The following is a 20,041-nucleotide window of genomic DNA, read 5'->3' on the forward strand; positions in this document are numbered from 1 at the left end:
CGTAAAAATCGGGAACCTTGGAGCCGTCTTTGTGATCACATAGTTCAGCTGTTTAACACAAAGAAGATTTTGATCAAGAGAGAATAGGATATCTCTGGGTTTTTTTTTGTTTTGTTTTTTTTTGTTAGTCAAGGGTATCCCCGCAACTCAGCCCAGCGACACAGGTTTCCCATTATGGGGCAAGCTGAGGCGAGACTGGTCCTTGGAGATGTACCAAGCCGCCCGTAAGCCAGGTCCATTGGGTGATTCCAAGCCTCAGAGTCGAACTCGAGACCAATGGGGAGCAAACCTACGGTCCAAGCCAACTCTGTTACCCGTCCGGGCTGGATATCTCTGAATATTTTATTTTGAGTTAAGCGTGCATAAAAACCACACCAACTGCAGGATCCCTCAAATTTACCAATATGACCCACTTTCTCAATTATTGCAAATTTCAATTTATAAGTTTCTATTTGTTGTTTCTTGGAATCCAAACTATTAACTAGACAATTTGATATTCAAATTCATATGCAAACCAACCTCCAATAGATAATAACATATAAACTCAGAAATGCAAATAGGAAATTTGGAAGATCTCTGACCTTTATTTAATAATTGAAAAGAATCAAATTGGACAGTGATACAATAATTCCAAATCAGCTGGCCTCTTACAGCAGCAAATCAATATCTGGGTTGTATTGAATTCCATCATACAATGATAGCAGAATTATTAATGCCAATGTTGAAATTCCTTGTCATTAACAAACACCGTATAGTAAAAGGAATGTCGACTCTTGAGGATCATAAACCTGCTCTAGATGAATGGTTCAATAGTATGCAGAAGGTTATCCCTTGATAAGCCTCTATGAATTCGGCATCCGACTCCCAACAAAATGGAAGGAACACACCCAAGTGAGATGTTAGATGTAGAGAAAGCCTGTTTAGAAATTTAGACTTATGCTGAGAGTATGAGTTAGCCGCACTGTTCCACCAATTGGTAATAGAATTCTATTTGCACCCAACACTTGTGAACTTCTATTCGTTGTCACTCCAAACCAAAAGTCGTGCTCAAAAAGGAAAACTCTTTTGGTAAGCCAGAAGGAACCGTGCCCAGATTATACCAAATCTCCAATGCTCGCGTGAGTGTAGATACCTCCAGCTCAATAATATTTGGGGTGGCCAAAAATATATCGGCTAGTTTATTTAATATCTATGATGCACTAAGGCACAACATTGCCATGACTTTAATAATCGCAATATTTATCGAGGCTCAGTTTCACAATATCGAGTTGGCTTCAATAAAATAGCCACGATACATTTGATATGATCACTAATCTCTCCAATAGCATCTAGAATAAAAACCCCCGGAATAAAATGTAAATCACTCTCCTTTAATATCGTCTATGCCAAAACATAAGAGATACAGGACTGTTGTGACCATTTCACACATCGCCCCATTAGAATGGGGACCCCCTCTTCTTCGCTTTTGTTTTGCTTGTTCTTCTCTCTGCTTTTAGGGTTTTGAGTGAGTGAGTGGTCTGTCTGGGCTAGGGCTAAACTTTAGGGGTTCTTTTTGATGTTATTCAAGCTGAGTCCAGTCAAATTTTGAAAGTTGTTAAGCGTCCTCTCGAAGAATTGAGGTGATTGAAACAAGGTAAGTCTTTCAGGAGAGTCAAATAGGTCTCAAGTTAGGGTAAAATCCAATTTTGACTAAGTGTTAGCATTTTTGAAGGTGAAATTGTGTGTTCTTGCCTAGGTGAGTTTTGATCAAATTTTTGAAGCAAGATGATGCCTGAAGCAGACAAATCGCTCCTGACCCTCAGAGAGGGCCTAGGGCGAAATTTATCCCAAGTGCAATTTCTTGTTTTTGATGAGCTTGCTAATTGGTTCCTGACCTTGAAAATGACCTAACTTTGCCTTGTGAAGCAGTTTGGCCTAAAAGGGTAAAATCGCTCCTGACCCTCAGAGAGGGCCCAGGGCGAAAATGTTGTTTACGACATATTTGTCATTGACTTTTCTAAATTACTTTGTGCAAGGTCTCGTGAAAGGATGATTGAACGTGAATTGATGCTTTGGAAGGTTTGAAGACATGAAAGATGGTGAATTTTAAAAGCTAAGGAAAAAAATCGCTATGGACCCTCAGAGAGGACCCACAGCGAGATTTTGATTTCCTTCATTTTGCAATGAAAAGAGACCAAGTTTTGATCATAAATGGAAAATAAATGACTTTCTCCACCCACCTAAGGAAGTTTTGGCTAGAAATGATGAAGGACCTTGTTGAAAACAGAAAAATCGCTACGGACCCTCAGAGAGGGCCCATAGCGAGAAATCTTATAAGGATCATTGCAAGCTTTATTTGGTTGATTTGAGAGGTCAAGAGCATGATGAAGGATAGAATGAACATAACGAAGTATCCGGACTTGATCAAAGATGATGAATTGAAGGAGTTTTGCCCAGGAAAGGAAAAATCGCTACAGACCCTTAGAGAAGGTCCACAGCGATTTTCTTTGTGTGCACATTTTTGGACCTTTCTTGGACATGAATTTTTATTCATAGCAAAGAACAAGACGATATCTTCCTTGGCAAAGTGATTTTTAGACGAAAAGTGAAGCATTTTGGTCCAGGTAGCAAAAATCGCTACAGACCCTCAGAGAGGGCCCACAGCAAGATTTTCAAATATGCATTATTCTTACAAGATCAAAGTGATTTTATGATTGGAAGGGATGAAGGAAGGCAAGGTCTATCCGTTGAATATAATCTGGAGGATCAACACGAGAGGAAATCAACCCAAAATGAAAAAATCGCTACGGACCCTCACTGAAGGCCCACAGCGAGAAACCTAAAATGGGAAGTTTTCATCCAAGTTTGAGGAAAGCTAAGGTTAGGCATAAGTTAGAAACGATGTTTGAAAAGCCTTGAAGTGAAAAGAAATCGTTGAGAATCAATATTTTGAAGGCAATTACAAAAATCGCTACGGACTCTCAGAGAGGGCCCATAGCGATTTTCCAGTTTTCTCTCCTTGGTTTGAAGAATTGAGATAAAATCTTGCTTGGACAGGAGGAGAACGTGATGTGTTATGCCTTGGAGGTGATTTGAAGATTAAAAGATGAAGGAATTTGCCTAGAACCAAAAAATCGCTATGGACCCTCACTGAAGGCCCACAGCGAGATTTTTAAAAAATGTATGTTTTCTTCAAAATGGTGCTAAGGCAAGGTTTGGACAAGGAGAAAAGACCTCCAAGAGCAGGATGAATATTATTTTACCTTTCAAACTTGATGATTTTGGTCAAAAAACGAAAAATCGCTACGGACCCTTAGAGAGGGCCCATAGCGATATTGTTGAAAATCCTCATGTTACCTTGCGACAACAAAACGAATTTGGTTGGAGTGGATTAAGGGAAGGCATTGCCAAATGATGAATGAAGTTTGAATGAAAAATGATGAAGAATCAAGCCTAAATTGCAAAAATCGCTACGGACCCTCAAAGAGGGCCCACAGCGAGAAACTTCAAAATCACACCTTTTCTCCAAAATTGGATTGAGCTAAGTTTGCAATTCAGTGAAAGGACCTAGTTGAAATGTCTTGAAGAAATTTTGTAGGTGGAAAAGTGCTAAATTTGAGCAAGAAATGAAAAATCGCTCCTGACCCTCAAAGAGGGCCCATAGCGATATTTGCATTTTCACCTATTTTTCCTCATAAAAAATGCCAAATTTGAAGTGCAACGCGTTAACGGGATATCAATTTACCCTCCAGGAGATTTTCACGTCAAAATGTGAAATATTCAAGGCTAAAAATCAAAAGTCGCTCCTGACCCTCAGAGCCTTGTTTTAAAAATTAATATTCTCCAAATTGCATTAGATCGCCAAAATTGCTAATTTTGAGGCATTTGAAAAAATTGAAATTGAATTGGCATTAAATAAAAGACATTTTGGCATTTAATAAATTAATTTTAAGCCTTAAACAATCGAACTTTTATTGTGAAGGCATTTAAAATTAATTTTTATTAAATTAAAATTAAATATGAAGCCTTATTTTCATTTATTTTGCCAAGTCGGCCCCCCTTTTTTGGAATTTTATTTATTTTTTAACCTCGTTTTGCCAAGTCGGCCTAGAGGGAGCAAAGTGGTGAGCGCTCTATATATTGGAGGTGTTTTTTCACAATTTAAATCATTCAATCATTGCTTCAAGTGCGAATTTGGAAGGCTAATTGAAGGTGCGAAATCTGGTTTGCTTGGAGCGAATTTATTTCAAAGTGTTGGAGACTAGAAGGAAGTGGAGTTGATTCTTGTGAAGGCTAAAGGAGGCGCATTTTATTCAAGGGAGAACTTTGATCTACATTTTGCCTAGCGAAATTCACCTATTTTTGCATCATTTCTTAGAGTTTAATACTCAAGAGGAGGTATGGCGAAATCATCTTGACACCATTGTTGAAGATTTGAATTTTGAACATTTGTTTTTGAAAAATCCAAGTATTGCGTAATTAATTAGGAAATGATAACTTATGATTTATCATGAAGTTTCCTAATTAAATCTTCCTTTTCACTCTATATTTCTACGCTTCAAGGTATATTACTAATTGTGAAATGTTGTGTAGGTGTCAAGATGGCGACTCCAAAGGCGGGAGCATCTACTAGTCACCTGGCTCTCATGAAGGAAGATCAGAAGAATGAAGAATTGGAGACCAAGATCGTGTCCAAATGGAGCAATATCGGAGATACCAACTTGGGAAACTTCAGTGTGAAGAAGTTTCGAGAGGTCCCCTACATTGGCAAGCCATCACCTATTGCGAAAAAGATAATTGAAAGTGGCATCATCAAGGCGGCCGGTTTCCCCCCAGCAGGAATGAAGAATTGGAGACCAAGATCGTGTCCAAATGGAGCAATATCGGAGATACCAACTTGGGAAACTTCAGTGTGAAGAAGTTTCGAGAGGTCCCCTACATTGGCAAGCCATCACCTATTGCGAAAAAGATAATTGAAAGTGGCATCATCAAGGCGGCCGGTTTCCCCCCAGCAGTCCAGTGTCATGAGCTGATGATCGAGTGTGCCCGCCATTATGACTCACAATCGAGATCGATCATATCCAAGGAAGGAAACACTTTGGCTTAACTTTCAGAGGAGGCTATAAGTGAGGCTCTCCATCTTCCAGAGCATAAAGATATGATTTACAAAAGCCTAGAAGGAGCCAGGTCAATGTATGAAGATGATCCCGACACTTGCCTGAATCTCATAAACAAGAATTGGTTGCTCAAAAGTCGTCCTCGCCTGAACAAGATTCCTAATACACCGCATAGGATTGATTTCCAAGAGGAGTACAGAGATTTGATAACTTTGCTCAATCGAATTACAGGGGCTCCTCAAGCCTTCTACTTCGAGAAATGGATGTTCTACTTCATTCAAGTGATTGTCCAAGGGAAAGGAACGATTCATTGGGCCAGGATTATTAGCAATAGCCTGGATGTGCAGTTGAGAAGACTAAGGCCTATCAAGTCGTTCCACATGAGCTCATATGTCATATATGCCTTGATCAAGAGTTTTGAGTATGCAGGGCTACCTCACAGAGGAGTGATCGGAAGAGGGCCCGGAGAAGTGAGAGTTTGTGACTCTTATGTTCATTTGCATCATCCATCTGGAAGTGACTACAAGTTAGTCAATGATACCTTCACGATGAACATCACTAGGATATTGCAAGGCGGGATTCACAATCGACTATCTCTGGATGCACAAGAGCTTGTGAAGAGGTATGGTGCATGGTTCATCCAATTTCAAAAGTTTACATATATTAGAGTTCAGGGATGTCCTTCACCTCCCTACATGTTGCCGAGGTATCCGACAAACAGGATAGTGCTACTTGAGGTAACCAGACAATTGGTAGCTTGTGCAAAGGTATCCAGACTCAAGCATGGAAATGGAATTCCCGTACCTATCATATTGGGGAATTCAATTGAGGTATGTCCTAATACTCAAGCTTCAGAGGATGCAGAGAAGGAATTAGCCTTGTATTCATTCACCTTCTTTGCCCTGCGGGAGAATTTTGATCCTTATGGTTATATGGAGGAGACAGTTGCTAGGAAGTACGGACATGAGTTTCAGGTGGAAGATTTTTGGATGAATCTCTCAAGTGATTTAGAAGTGAAAAGAAAGATGCATTCCAGATTACCTTTAGATTTCATCAGGAAATGCAAAGTTTACAGAGTAGCCGATCAAGCTCAGGACAGTGGCAGACATCTCCAATCATCCTATGACAAAGAAGATAAGAGAGTGAAGATAGATTGGAGCGAGCTTGAGATTTCGGACTTGAGAGCTTTGATGGCTCCAGTTTTGTCATGTACTTGTACAACATCAGAAGTTAAGAGAGCAAAACATACCAATGACTTTTACTTTGGAGGAAAGACTGGAAGAAGGAGGAGCGAGCGTAAGGGAAGACAATTCTCATCCTAGAGGTGCAAAGAGGAAAGAAAGACCTGAGAAAAGAGAACCCTCCAAGAAGAAGCAAGGGTCCAATCGAGATCGCTCATCAGGCACATCTTCTCGACATGGAAAGAAGGCAAGTCAAGCGGAAGGTCAAGAGAAGATGGTACCTGAGATTGATGAATCTATGGAATCCATGGTACAGAATAATAAACCAGAGAAGGGACAAGCACCTCAACATTCATCAAGTCAACCTCTACAAATTGATGAGCTACAGGAGGATCAGGGAAATGATGATGAGGCGACATCTCCTCTCCGAGAAGATGAACCATTACCAAAGGAAATACAAGTTAGAGAGACAAGATCCGCCATTCCAGATTGGTTGAAAGAGAGACTGACAAGGGTGATTGTGATTAAAGATGAAGAAGATGTGATTGACTTAGAGAGCCTTATAGGAAATTCTCAAGAAGTAACAGAAAAGAGGAAGGCCACCAAGATGTCCAAAGTGATAAGGGATGAGACAGGATCCAGGAAATTGCAGATAGCTACACCGGTAGTGGACAAGTATGAAGGTGAAATTCTTGCAGATGAGTATGATGTAGAAACATTTGAGCTTGGTCCACTCACTCTTGAACAGGCAATGGATGAGGCAACCGATTCATTTGAAGCACTTAAGGGCAAACTTAAAGAAGAAATGGAAAAGAATAGGAAGCTTGAGAGAGAGGTTGGTGCTTGGAGAGGCTACTTTAGCCATCTCAATCAGCCCTTGAGACGTCAAGATCCAGCAGTATCTCCTGTGCAAGCACTTCCCCCTGAATCAGTTGGCGAAGCAGAAAGAGTCAAGAGCTGGTTCAGCTTATGAGCTCTTGGATTGACAAATCCCACACGGTAGCTGTTGAATTTACAACAAGAATGATGAAGACAATCCACCGAGCTATCCAGGTCTTTGAGATCGTCCACAACCTAATGATAACTGTAGCCGCTTTCGCTCACACTAGAGATGTTATCATTCCTGTTCTGCAAGTAATCAGGCAAACACCAAGGAAGATCCTAGCACAAGAAAAGATAATGGATGGAGGAGCTCATAACCTACTTCAGTGGTCAACTCTACTCCAGATGAAAGAGGTTCTTTTCGAAGACATCAGCACCAAATGCAATCAAGTTGAAGGCGTCATCCATCCAATTCAGGATAAGGTGTTTGAAGTGTTGTGTACCATTCTTGGCAGTCGGATCGAAATTGAGACGGATGTGGACCTCCAAGAGTTGGAAGAGAGAGTCAAGGTCATCTTTTGCAAAGATGAGAATATCATCACAGATGAGCAACGGGATCTAATGTTCACTACTATGCTCCTGATTGAGAAGATCAAAGAACTCGAACCTGGATGGGAAACGGCTCTTCTCACTGCCTTTGATCAGGTTATCCACTTGGAGGAACGAATGAAGAATCTTCCCGAGATTCCTATTGCTGAGATTGAAGGAATTGTGTCCAGATTCGTTGCATATGCTAAGAAAGAGCATTGGAAAGGGAACAAGGTTCTAGAAGAACGGTTGTTATAGGATGATGTGGCATCTTAATTATCATTGGTCTATGTTTCCTCTATTTTTGTGCGAATTAAATATTTGGCTATGCATTTAATAATGTTCATCTAAAAAGGGAACTTTTTGTAACAAACCCTAATTAGGGTTTAGGTGTCAGAATCTCAGCCATTGATCTTCTTTCAATCTGGGCCGTTCATTGTAATTGAGGATGCTATATATACCCTCACTCATTTTCATTTTGTCATTAGATACTAAGGAGATAGATAATAGTTAAAGCTTTGGAGAGAAGAAAGTTATTTTGTAGCAAGATTGAGTAGTGAAGAAAGAATTTCGAACAATTGTTGTCTATTTTGGCTTTGAGATCAATAAAATATTGAAGTTATGGTGTTTTATTGCAATTCTTGTGGCTATCTTCATGGTTGTTTACTTTCTTGAATCATTCTCAGTCGAAGTAGTATTTAAGTTTGAAGGACTAAGTGTTGTGCTTGATCTTTGGTGAGATTCACATTCCAAACCACTAGCTTCTTACTAATTGTAAGGACGCCTTGCGTGGTCAACTGGAGATATTTAGATTGCTTGAACCTTCAATCATTATTGAACTATTGATATGTATCTTTATGGTAGTATCTATAGTTCTTGATGATTTGAAAATCACTAATCACCTTAGAAGATCGCATCAATTTCAGTAGAGTTGTAATTCCTTGGCAATACTGAAATTGGTAGAATCTTACCAAGTCTAGCCTACATTGAGTCATTCTTAGGATTAGATTAGAATTCATCTCTGGAAAACCCTATCTTTTGATCTTTTTGAGAATTTGTTAGTATTAGGAAAAATCCTGTTCCTGCAATTGAGTGAGAGCAACACAGACCAGCTTTCAAAGTGCGTAAGACCCCTTGAAGAAACAGCATTCACAACGACCACTAGTGCTTATCCACACGTAGAGATCCTACAGCGAAGAACCTTGAAGTCACCCTGATTGATCCTTTTTTGCGATATCTTCAGCATTCAGAGGCTTTACTCAAGAGAGGATAAGGTACCATTTAGGTATTTTATTTTGTGTTTGGCGGTGTACAAAATACACGTCAACAAGGACCAAAGCCAAAATAATCAATTTTACCAATACAAAATAACGATAGATATAACCGAACCACAACCTCACAATATTAATCAAATTGTCAATATGAAATACAATATCGACTTCCTTTTGATATAGCCCTTATGCTCAGATTTGAGGAAACAACCGGCTTATAATATGAATATTAATTGAGACCATAGTCGTCACTAAAAAAGTATTGATATAAAAACATTTATTCTTAATTCACATGCCAAATATAATATTCAAGAAATAATTAATCTTTTACCCAAATAAGATATAAGCACCAAATACCTTAGACCAGCAATATCTTTATTTCTGAAAAAACCCTTACAAATTTGTCTTGAATGGAGGCTTCACAAATTTGGCCCAGTTGTGAACTTTGTCGTGAATCCACTCCTAGGAAGAGTCGGGTTTTTGTCCAACCCTTCTGATCAACTGAAGGTTTTTGTCCTCAGCTTCTCATAAACCATCATATCAAATCCAAAGCATGCTTTACTTCTCCCAACCAGCCTCCTTATAAAGAGCTCCAGGAAACATCAAGAAGACTAGGCCAACTTGAATATTGGAGAGCTTTATTTAATAAAGTGACTTATGTTATTATTTTATTATTTTCAAGTTATTTTATAATTTTATTAATTAATCAGCTTAATCAATTAAGCCACTTTATAAAAATTCAGGGGCATTACAATTCTTTGCACATAAGGACCCATTATGGCTTCTATCACCCTAATCTTCTAGCAAAGCAAACTACTCTGAAATGTTGTAAAAATTGTGACTTCTTGAACTTGAAATTTCATAGGCCAATGCTGGAAGGATTTGTAAAGTGAATGACCGTTATTGAGCCATTACCTAGAATATTAATGGTTTGAAGGACAATCAACACAAAAATGCTTGTTATAACTAAATGTATACAAACTAGGTGTGAAATTTGGACCTTTCAATTTGTAATACAAACGAAAACAGAATGATATTTTATTTCCCTGTCAATAGATATCCTTCTACGTGCCCCTACCATGTTTGTGCTCTATTCATTAATTTCACGCAGATTTCAAAACCCTAATGACATCACTTGAACCATACATAGCATTATATGAATTATGCCTATAGCAGAAGAGAAGCAGCAACATAACAACATATACATCTAGTTCTATACTTATTTGAACCCCTTCAAATACATACATGGCATAATTTGACAAGTAATAAAATGAAAACATTGGGTGTGACAATAATGTATATCAACACTATTTTCAAAAAAAAGATACAAGCGACTTAAACTTGCAAGCGGGCATTCATTTGTTGTAGACAGAGTTGCCAATTGTGCAGAAAGCACATTCATGTATGCAGGCAGCAATCCAAAACATGAACTCTTCATGATCTGCTTTCACAGTCATTCGTATCTATCTTCTATATTTCCCTCCTTCAACTAAAGCTCTTCATCCTGCTTTGATATCAATATCAAGCCCAAGAATGTAATACAAGAAAAGATTGACAAATGAACAGGACTTGGACATCCAAGAAAATTATTCAATGAAAGCTTATTCTATTCAATCAAAAAATATGAAAATAATTGTCTAGTTCATCTCCTAGATGAATGTTCAGCTTCTACTGTAGCTAAGAAATATAAAATATAAAATATTATCCTCCTACTCCTAGAATTATAGACATTACTGTTACATAGAGTGTCAATACCAACTTGACAAATCACACATGTATAGCATAGGTGTTAAGTTTTGAATAAATTGTACATGATAGAATCTTGATAAATTATTGTTTTTCTGCACAAAGGGGGGAATTTTTCAGCAAAGAAGCCAAATATCTTTGATGGAAAGCAATGCACATTTTGAGCCAACCATACATATCTTCCACTTATAAGCACACTAAGAGTGGGTTTGAACATATACTAAGAAATGCAACCATTTTCTTCAACAACAAGTGAATGACTTGATGTTTGCTCACCACAATCTCCATCTTAAGCTGAAGATAGCTTGAGGTTTAAAATCTAAAAAACCTGCAATTGTAATTATAAATTATAATTATTGTGTTTCACTTTGCAAAGCTATTTTTATTTTTCTATTCTGTCTACCTCGCTAACGTATGTATTCAACTTGATAATATCAGGTATCAGAAAAGAAGATCAGCCAATTGACCTTCACAAGATCAATCTAGATTCAAAAAGGATTCCAAATGATGACGATCAACTTTTAGAGGAAGATTTTTCTCACTTCAGGTACACAAAGTTTGATACTGATTTGATTGACTTAGGAGAAGCTCTGACACTAAAGCTTCATCATCATGACCTGCAGCCTCCTAGTATATTGTACTTCCTAGCAGCAAGATTCATTGGCTCTCTCCTGTTTTTGTTACTCTGTACTTATAGGCTGATTATGTAGAAAGTATATTGTAATTGATTTTCAGGTTCAAACTTTGATGTTGAACTATGTAGTACGCAGTAGTGTACTGTGCATTGTGCAATGCAATGTCATCAGCGAGATGAAAATTAATGAAAAAAACTGTACTCCAAAATTCATCGTGTGCACTGTAAACAATCTCTTCTCACTTCACTCTCTCTATCTCTATGCACTTATATTGCCGTCAAATATTAAAAACAGCAGGTTTTTCTCTTTACTATGTTTTTCTATTCCTAATTAAATTCCAATTTTTTTAAAAATATTTATCTTTTGGTTTGCTGATTTATTCCCAAGAACGATTTTTGCTACTATGGTACCATTAATACCCTAAAAAAAAAGAAAACTGACAAGCTCTCAAAGAGAAAGAGAGGTTTGCATAAAAGCATTAAAAATATATATTTGAGAGGAAGAGAATATCAAGAAAGAAAAAACAAAGAATAAGATTTTCATATGGGAAGGATCAAGACAACAAGACTGGTGCTTGATTGAAACGAAGAAAATTAGAGGGTCATGAGACATTAGTAGATTAAGAGAGCCAAAACAAGCTTACCAATTTAAATGAAATATTATTCCATTAAACTATTAAATCTGAAGAGAATGAACAAGAAGCCAGTGATTAACTGTTTAAATGATAACATATCAAGAAGGACAGAACACTTCAAAAGTTTGGACGAACACAACCAGGAAAGAATCAGGAAGTGGGAATTTGATTTGAAGCCAATGAGGTGAGTAATGTAGATAATGAGCAGGTAATACTATAATGTCAACCTCAAATTAATAATGTCTCAGAAGAACTTAAGTGACAAGATATCAGAGTTTCTTCAAGGGGTAACCAAATTAGACAACACTCTTATGTCATCTCAGACATTTTATATTTTGTAATATAAAAAATGTTTTTCTTACTTAGCTAAAAATGAGAAAAGGGAGTCTTGGAAATGTAGGTTATACGGACAACTAAAGGAGATCATAGCAAAATAAAACATTTTGCATTAAATGTAGCAATTTAGATTGTAGACTAACTTTTCCATTAGATTCACATAATGTGGGAAGAAAAAAAGTCACCGGTGATAGGGCACATAAGACCATTAGCGTGCCACACGTGTCATTTATATGAAAAAAGAAATTGCAAATTCAATGCATCACTTGTATAAAGAACAAAAGCCAATGAGAATTTTGATAGTCATGTGATGTCATGCTTCTTTGTGAATAGCTAAATAAAAGATAAGAAGAATCAATTTAAAATTTGCAAATTTAAATATTTGTGCCACTTGTAGAAAGATCAAATGTCAGTGAGAACCTTCGGCTGTCTTGCTTCATTGCAAATAGCCAACAACTGTAAGATGAAAAGAATCTGTTCGAGACATGTTAGAAACATACAGTGTAATTACTGAAAAGAATTTCAGAACAAATTCAATATCATAATGGCAAAATAGTGAATGGCCACAAAATAGCTGAATATACTATCCCAAAGATAATACTTACAGTGCCAGGAAATGCATTGCACCTATCTAAGACATTAACACCCTTCCTACACGACTGGAACTTATATTAACATACATATGCTATTTTATTCAATACTGAGTTGAACAATCAACAAGCTATGATTTCAAAGGCAAACATGGGCAATATATACAAATTTTAAACTTCAATAAAACAAAAAAAGCAATGGAACATAATTAATAAAAGTATCACGTCAAAACAAGCACACCTTGCCTGAATAGCATTCGCTCAATGTTGTCAATGCGCTTTTGTATAGTTTGCAAAGTTGAACTCAAAGATGAAACTCTCTTACGTACACCTGAAAGCTTGGTTGCATGCTGGGTAATAAAAGGTAAGGGTGCATCTTCCAACAGTGTATCCAGTTCTGATAAACCAACAAGATTATTTTAAAAAGTCAACTCTGATGTTTTGTTTCAAATAGGCCATCATTTTCCAGAAAGTAAAAGAGATTTAAGTGAAGACAGAAGAGTATTTAATTTTATCAAAATATAATTTCATGTTTTCACTATATTTTCCGTTAAAAGGAATAATTTTGCTATTATCTCATCTTGCAGTGAAGTTTAATCTTCAAAGATGCACCAGTACTATGACACACTTTCCAAATACTTCTCAAAGCAGTGGCTACCTGTTGACGTGTATTTTATACACAATCATACACAGAATAAAATACCAATAGGCATCTTATCCTCTCTTGAGAAAATAGTCTCTAACTGCTGAAGATCTGCAAAAAGGATCAGTTAGATGGACTCCAAGGTTCTTTTAGTGGGGTCTCCACGTGTGGACAAGCTTTTTAGTGGTATGATGTGATTTGCTGTTTCCTCCAAGGGGTCTTACGTATTCAAAGCTCGAAGATTTTACTAAACTAAAGGAACTTTCAAAAAAAAAGCAAAAGATAGGGTTTAAGAGGTCTAATCTAGCCTAACCCTATGAATGACTTAGCATGGACGAGACTTGGCAAGACTCAACCAACTTCAATTTTGCCATAAGATAACAACTCAATTGAAATTAGTGCGATCTTCTAAGGTAATAATGATGTTCAATGCATCAAAGACCAAGGACACTACTACGAAGGTACATATCCTAGATACGAAAATGCTTGAAGGTTAAGGACTTAAAATGTTCTCCAGTCGACCACGCAAGGCTTTCCTACAATCAGCAAGAAGCTAGTGGTTTGGATTGCGAATCCTACCAAATATCAAATCTCACACTTAGTCTTTCAAATTAACAAACTACTTTGATTGAGCGTGATTCAAGTACATCCAACAACCATGAAGATAACTTAAGAAATTTGCAACAAAACACCATAACTTCAATATTTTATTGATTTCCAAGTCATCATATACAACAATTGCTTGAATTTCTCTCTTCAAGACTCAATCTTGCTACAAAATAAGAATTGCTTCTAACTCTAATCTCTCTATTTCACTCTTATCTGACTATTTGACTATTAACTATTACCAAATGAAATGAAAAATGGGGGTATAAATAGCATCCCCAGTTACAATGAAAGGTCCAGATTGAAAGTAAATCAACGGACAAGATCATGACACCTAAACCCTAATTAGGGTTTGTTACAAATGACCTCCTTTTTACTGAACAATATTAAATACATAGCCAAATATTAAATTTGGCACAAAAATCTAGGAGGTATCAACCAATGAGAAATAAGATGTCATGTCATCTGTAACAACCTTTCATCTAGAATCTTATTCCCTTTCCAATTCTCTTTCTTAGCATATGCAATGAATTTTGTCACGATTCCTTCGATTTCTGTGATTGGAATCTCGGGAAGATTCTTGATACTCTCTTCTAAGTGGATGACCTGATCGAATGCATCTAGAAGAGCTGCGTCCCAAGTAGGTTCAAGTTCCTTCGTTCTATCAATCAGGAGCATGGTGGCATACATCTGATCATACTGCTCATCTGTAACATCTGCGTCCTTGCGAAAGATGATCTTGATTCTATCCTCAAATTCCTGGATATCCACATCTGTCTCGACCTCGATCCTTCTGCCAAGAATGGTACGAAGTACCTCAAATACTCTGTCCTGGATCGGATTGATCACCTCCTCAACTTGACCACATCTAACACTGATGTCCTCGAAGAGAACACTCTTTATATGGAGTAAGGTTGACCACTGAAACAAACTGTGAGAATCACCTTCTAAGACCCTCTCCTGCGCTAAAATTCTTCTGGATGTATGTCTTATTATTTTCAAGACAGGGATGACAACGTCCTTGGTATGGGCAAATGCAGCTACTGTTGCCATCAATCTGTGGATAATCTCAAGAACTTGGATAGCCTGATGAATGATCTTCGACATCCTTGTAACAAACTCTATGGCCACTGTATGAGATCTATCCATCCAACTACATGTACGCTGGACCAGGTTCCTGAATCTTTCTGCTTCATTGATCGATTGAAGGGGCAATGCCTGCACTGGTGACCTAACTGGATCCTGACGTCCCAAAGGTTCATTGATGTGACTGAAATATGTCCTCCATGCACCGACCTCTCTCTCAAGCTTTCTATTCTTTTCCACTTCTTCTCTAAACTTGTCCTTCAATGCCTCAGATGTGTCGGTGGCATCATCTAAAGTCTGCTCTGCTGTGGATGGTCCTAACTCAAAAGTCTGTACATCATAATCCTCTGCTAGGATCTCACCCTCATATTTATCTGCTGCCGGTGTAGCTATCTGCAGTTTTCTAGACCCAGTCTCATCTCGAATCATCTTGGACATCTTTGTAGCCTTCTTCTTCTCTGTTGTCATATGTGAACGTCCAACAAGGCTCTCTAAGTCAATTGCATTGTCCTCGTCCTCAATTACGATCACCTTGGTTAATCTTTCCTTCAACCAATCTGGGATATTCGATCTTGTCTCTTGAACTTGAATTTCTTTATGTACTATTTCTTCTTGTCTGGGAGGAGATGTTACTTCATTATCTTCTTCTAAATCATAGTCTTGGAGAGATCCATCTGACGAAACATGCTGTGCCAGTCCTTCCTCCTGTCTGTCATTCTGTACCATCGACTCCATGGACTCTTCCACTCGAACTGTTCTATCCTCTGGTCTGGAAGAAGTACCCGGTACTTGATCTTTGTTGGCACCTTGCCTTTTCTTGGAAGACTCCTTCTTTTCTAATCTTTCCTTTCTCTTTGAACCTCTCGAATGGAGATTGCCCTCACTGGCACACCGAAGGTTACCTTCACCTGAATTCCTAGGATTAGGATTGCCTTCACTAACACTTGCTCCACCTTCGGCTGGTTTTTCTTCCAAAGTAAAAAGCATAGCTATGCCTTGTTCTCTCAACTTCTGATGCTGAACGTCTACCCATCTGCGAGTACAAGACAAGACTGGTGCCATCAAATCATCTAAATCCACGACCTCGGGCTCATTCCAATTCAAACTTATTGTTTTGCTTTCTCTATCATATGAAGACTGGATGTGCCTGCCATTGTCCTGAGCTTGGTCGGCCACTCTGTAGATCCTGCATTTCCTGATGAAATCCAAAGGCAATCTAGAATGTATCTTTCGTTTCACTTCGAGATCATCTAGGAGATTCATCATAAAATCTTCAATTTGGTGCTCATGTTTAAATCTTCTACCGACCGTCTCCTCTAAATGTCCGTGTGGATCAAAACTATTCCTCCAAGCAAAAGATGAAAAAGAATACAAGGCTAACTCCTCCTCTGCGTCATCCATGGCTAAGACATTAGGACATACCTCAACTGAATTACCCAAAATAATAGGTACCTGGACTCCATTCTGATGTCTGTGTCTGAATGCCTTCACATATGCTGCCAACTGCCTTGTTACCTCAAGTAACACAATTCTGTCTGTTGGATACCTCGGCAACATGTATGGAGGTAAAGGACATCCATGCACTCTAATGTAAGTGAACTTGGGAAACTGAATGAACCAAGCACCATACCTCTTGATGAACTCCTGGGCATCCTGAGATAATCTGTTGTGAATCCCTCCTTGCAACGTCCTTGTGATGTTCATCGTGAAAGTATCATTGACTAACTTGTAGTTCTTCCCTGGTGGATGATGCAAGTAGGTATAGGATTCACAAGCTCTGACCTCGCCGGGTCCTCTTCCAATCACTCCTCTGTGAGGTAGTCCTGCGTACTCAACGCTCCTGATTAAGGCATAGATGACGTATGAACTCATGTGGAAGGACTTAGTAGCCCTGAGTCTTCTCAACTGTACGTCTAAGCAATGGCTAATTATCCTAGCCCAATGTATCGTACCCTTTCCTTGAACAATCACCTGGATGAAGTAAAACATCCACTTCTCAAAATAGAAGGCATGAGGTGCTCCTGTAACTCTGTTGAGCATGGTAATCAAATCTCTATATTCCTCCTGGAAATCAATCCGGTGTGGTGTGTTCGGTACCTTGCTTAGACGGGGACGACTCTTGAGTAGCCAGTTCTTGTTGATTATGCTTAGGCAAGCATCTGGATCATCATCGTACACTGATCTGGCTCCTTCAATGCTCTTGTATATCATGTCCCTGTGCTCTGGAAGATGGAAGGCTTCACTTATGGCTTCCTCTGAAAGGTACGCCAAAGTGTTTCCCTCATTGGACACAATTGTCCTGGACTGTGGATTGTAGTGACGGGCACACTCGATCATCAACTCGTGGCACTGAATAGCTGGAGGAAAACCGGCCGCCTTAATGATGCCACTCTCTATTATTCTTCGGGCGACAGGTGATGGCTTGCCGATGTAAGGGACCTCTCGGAACTTCTTCGTGCTAAAGTTCCCCAAGTTGGTATCTCCAATGTTGCTCCACTTCGACACGATCTTGGTCTCCACCTCTTCGGTCTTCTGATCTTCTTTCATGAGAGCTGAGCGGCTGGTGGATGCTCCCGCCTTTGGGGTTGCCATACCTACACAACATTTCATTATAAGAACTAGATTTTGCAATAAATAGCGTAAATAAGAGAGAGAAGTTTTTAGGAAACGTCATGATAAGTCTCTAGAGTTATCATTTCCTAAAAAACAACGATTGAGCTAAGAGATTCAAAATTCAAAATTTCAAAATTTGAAATACGACGATGAATGAATAAAGCAATAATAATTAAATCATCATACCTCGATAGAGAGCTAACTCTAAAATGCAAAAAGTAAAAGATCGCCTAGGGAAAATTGGAGGAATAAAATAGTCTTCAATGTGGTCTCCTCAAAATCGACTTCGCCACCTTTGGATTTCAATGTGATCTTCAAGTATCGCCTTTGACAAGAATCTTCAAGTTCGCACCACCCTTAATGTATAAAGCGCCACCTTTGGATGAATGAAATTCGGACCACCTTTGGTCTTCAACGCAATTCGCACTCCACACTTGATGATATTAGCGCCACCTTTGGTTTGAAATAGCACTTCTTTCCTTCTCCTCAAGATCGCATGTGAAAGGATAAAAAAATAATGATGTGAAAATGAACATTTCACTCCCCTTATATATAGCGCTCACACCTTTTCATCCCCTAGGCCGACTTGATAAATAAAACCATTTTTCAAAATGATTTTAAATGATTTGCAATAAAATAACAAGGCCGACTTGCTTAATTGAGCGCTCTAAATTCGATTTTATATTAATTAATTAATTAATTATTAATGCCTTGCGTTTGCAAATTTCGATTTTTTAATAAAGGCAAAAATAATTAATAAAAGATAATGCCATATTAAATGCTAAATAAAAATGGATTTTCAATTTTTTAATCGATTTAGCATTTAAGGAAATTTAAATTTGTTTATTTGGCGCCAAAATATGAAAAAGGAAGGGACGTACCTCATCGCTCTGGTCCCTTGGAGAGGGACAGGAGCGATTCAACATTTTTGTCCTGATTTTGCATTTCTTACGTCCAACTCCTTCATCTCCACGTTGAAAATCGATCATCTTGATAGGTTCTTCGCATTTGATTGCTTTGCATGTGTGCTTAAGTGCCTTTTGAGTGTACATCGCCCTGGTCCTTGTCCAAAGGACAGGAGCGATCTTCTTGTTTCCACGTCCATCTTGCATCTTTTAACTTCGATCTTTTATTGTTGGCAAATAACATCCTTTGTTCGTCTCTTTTGCGCTTATTCCATTTGCTCGCATGAAGTTTTGGGCGTATTAAAGGGATCATCGCCCTTGTCCCTTGGAGAGGGACAGGAGCGATCCATGTTTTCTCCTTGACCTTGTCAACTTTAAACCTTGATCTTTGTTGTGATGTCCTTCAAACGTCGTCCTTCACCTTACCTAACCTCGCCTAGCTTGGATCTTGAAGGAAAATGAGTGCTTTTGATAGTATCGCCTTGGTCCTTGTCCAAAGGACAGGAGCGATGGGAGCTTTTCACCTTGATTGGCAATGTTTGGACGTTGAAAAACTCTTGCATTTATCTTCAAACGATGCCTTGGACCATGCATTACTTTATGAAATCTTGTTCTTACGTAAATCTTGCACAAAATGACCAATGCATCTAACATCGCCCTGGTCCCTTGGAGAGGGATAGGAGCGATCTATGTCCTAGGATGCGAATTTCATCATTGTGACGACCTTTTAATGTTTGTGCTTGCTAAAGACGCCTTGAAATGTCCCTCGCCACCTTGTCTTGACTTGGATCGACCTTGAACTTGCATAGGAAGTAACATCACCATTGTATCGCCCTGGTCCCTTGGAGAGGGACAGGAGCGATCCTCCTTTTGTAGCCTTTATCTCACTTTGTCAGGTTCCAAGTCTATATTCAACGGATTCGTCTTTCTTCACTCCATTCGTTCATGCCTTAACATCATCTGTAACTTTGCAAGAAAATCATTTATATCAAAAATCGCTCTGGTCCCTTCCTGAGGGACAGGAGCGAACTAGACATTTAGGACCTTTGTGGACGTCCAAAAAATCTTCAATTTGTATTCAATGCGTCCATCTCATGTTTTCCCTTGTTTTTGAACGTAAACTTGCCTTGACATTTGCCTGGATTTTGTCTAATGCAGGAAATCGCTCTGGTCCCTTGGAGAGGGACAGGAGCGACAAGGTACCTCGCCCTGGTCCCTTGGAGAGGGACAGGAGCGAACTTTGCATTCTGGGTTATTCTCCTTCATTTTTGCATCTCAAATTATATTCA

The 20,041-nt window shown here is 38.5% G+C and overlaps 1 protein-coding gene across 3 annotated transcripts in view; it reads right to left on the reverse strand.

The window, feature by feature from the left end:
• LOC131066506 (uncharacterized) overlaps nucleotides 1-20,041 on the reverse strand; it is a 74,548-nt gene that overhangs the window by 30,333 nt on the left and 24,174 nt on the right. For 2 of the 3 annotated variants that reach the window (XM_058001282.2, XM_058001281.2), the window contains exon 2: nucleotides 13,141-13,296. In XM_058001282.2, coding sequence (XP_057857265.1) covers nucleotides 13,141-13,296 — 156 coding nt within the window. The remainder of the gene's footprint in view (nucleotides 1-13,140; nucleotides 13,297-20,041) is intronic. The other variant, XR_009111679.2, reaches the window with a different exon arrangement.

The sequence above is a fragment of the Cryptomeria japonica genome, chromosome 8, assembly GCF_030272615.1.
Source record: "Cryptomeria japonica chromosome 8, Sugi_1.0, whole genome shotgun sequence".
Taxonomy (NCBI): domain Eukaryota; kingdom Viridiplantae; phylum Streptophyta; class Pinopsida; order Cupressales; family Cupressaceae; genus Cryptomeria; species Cryptomeria japonica.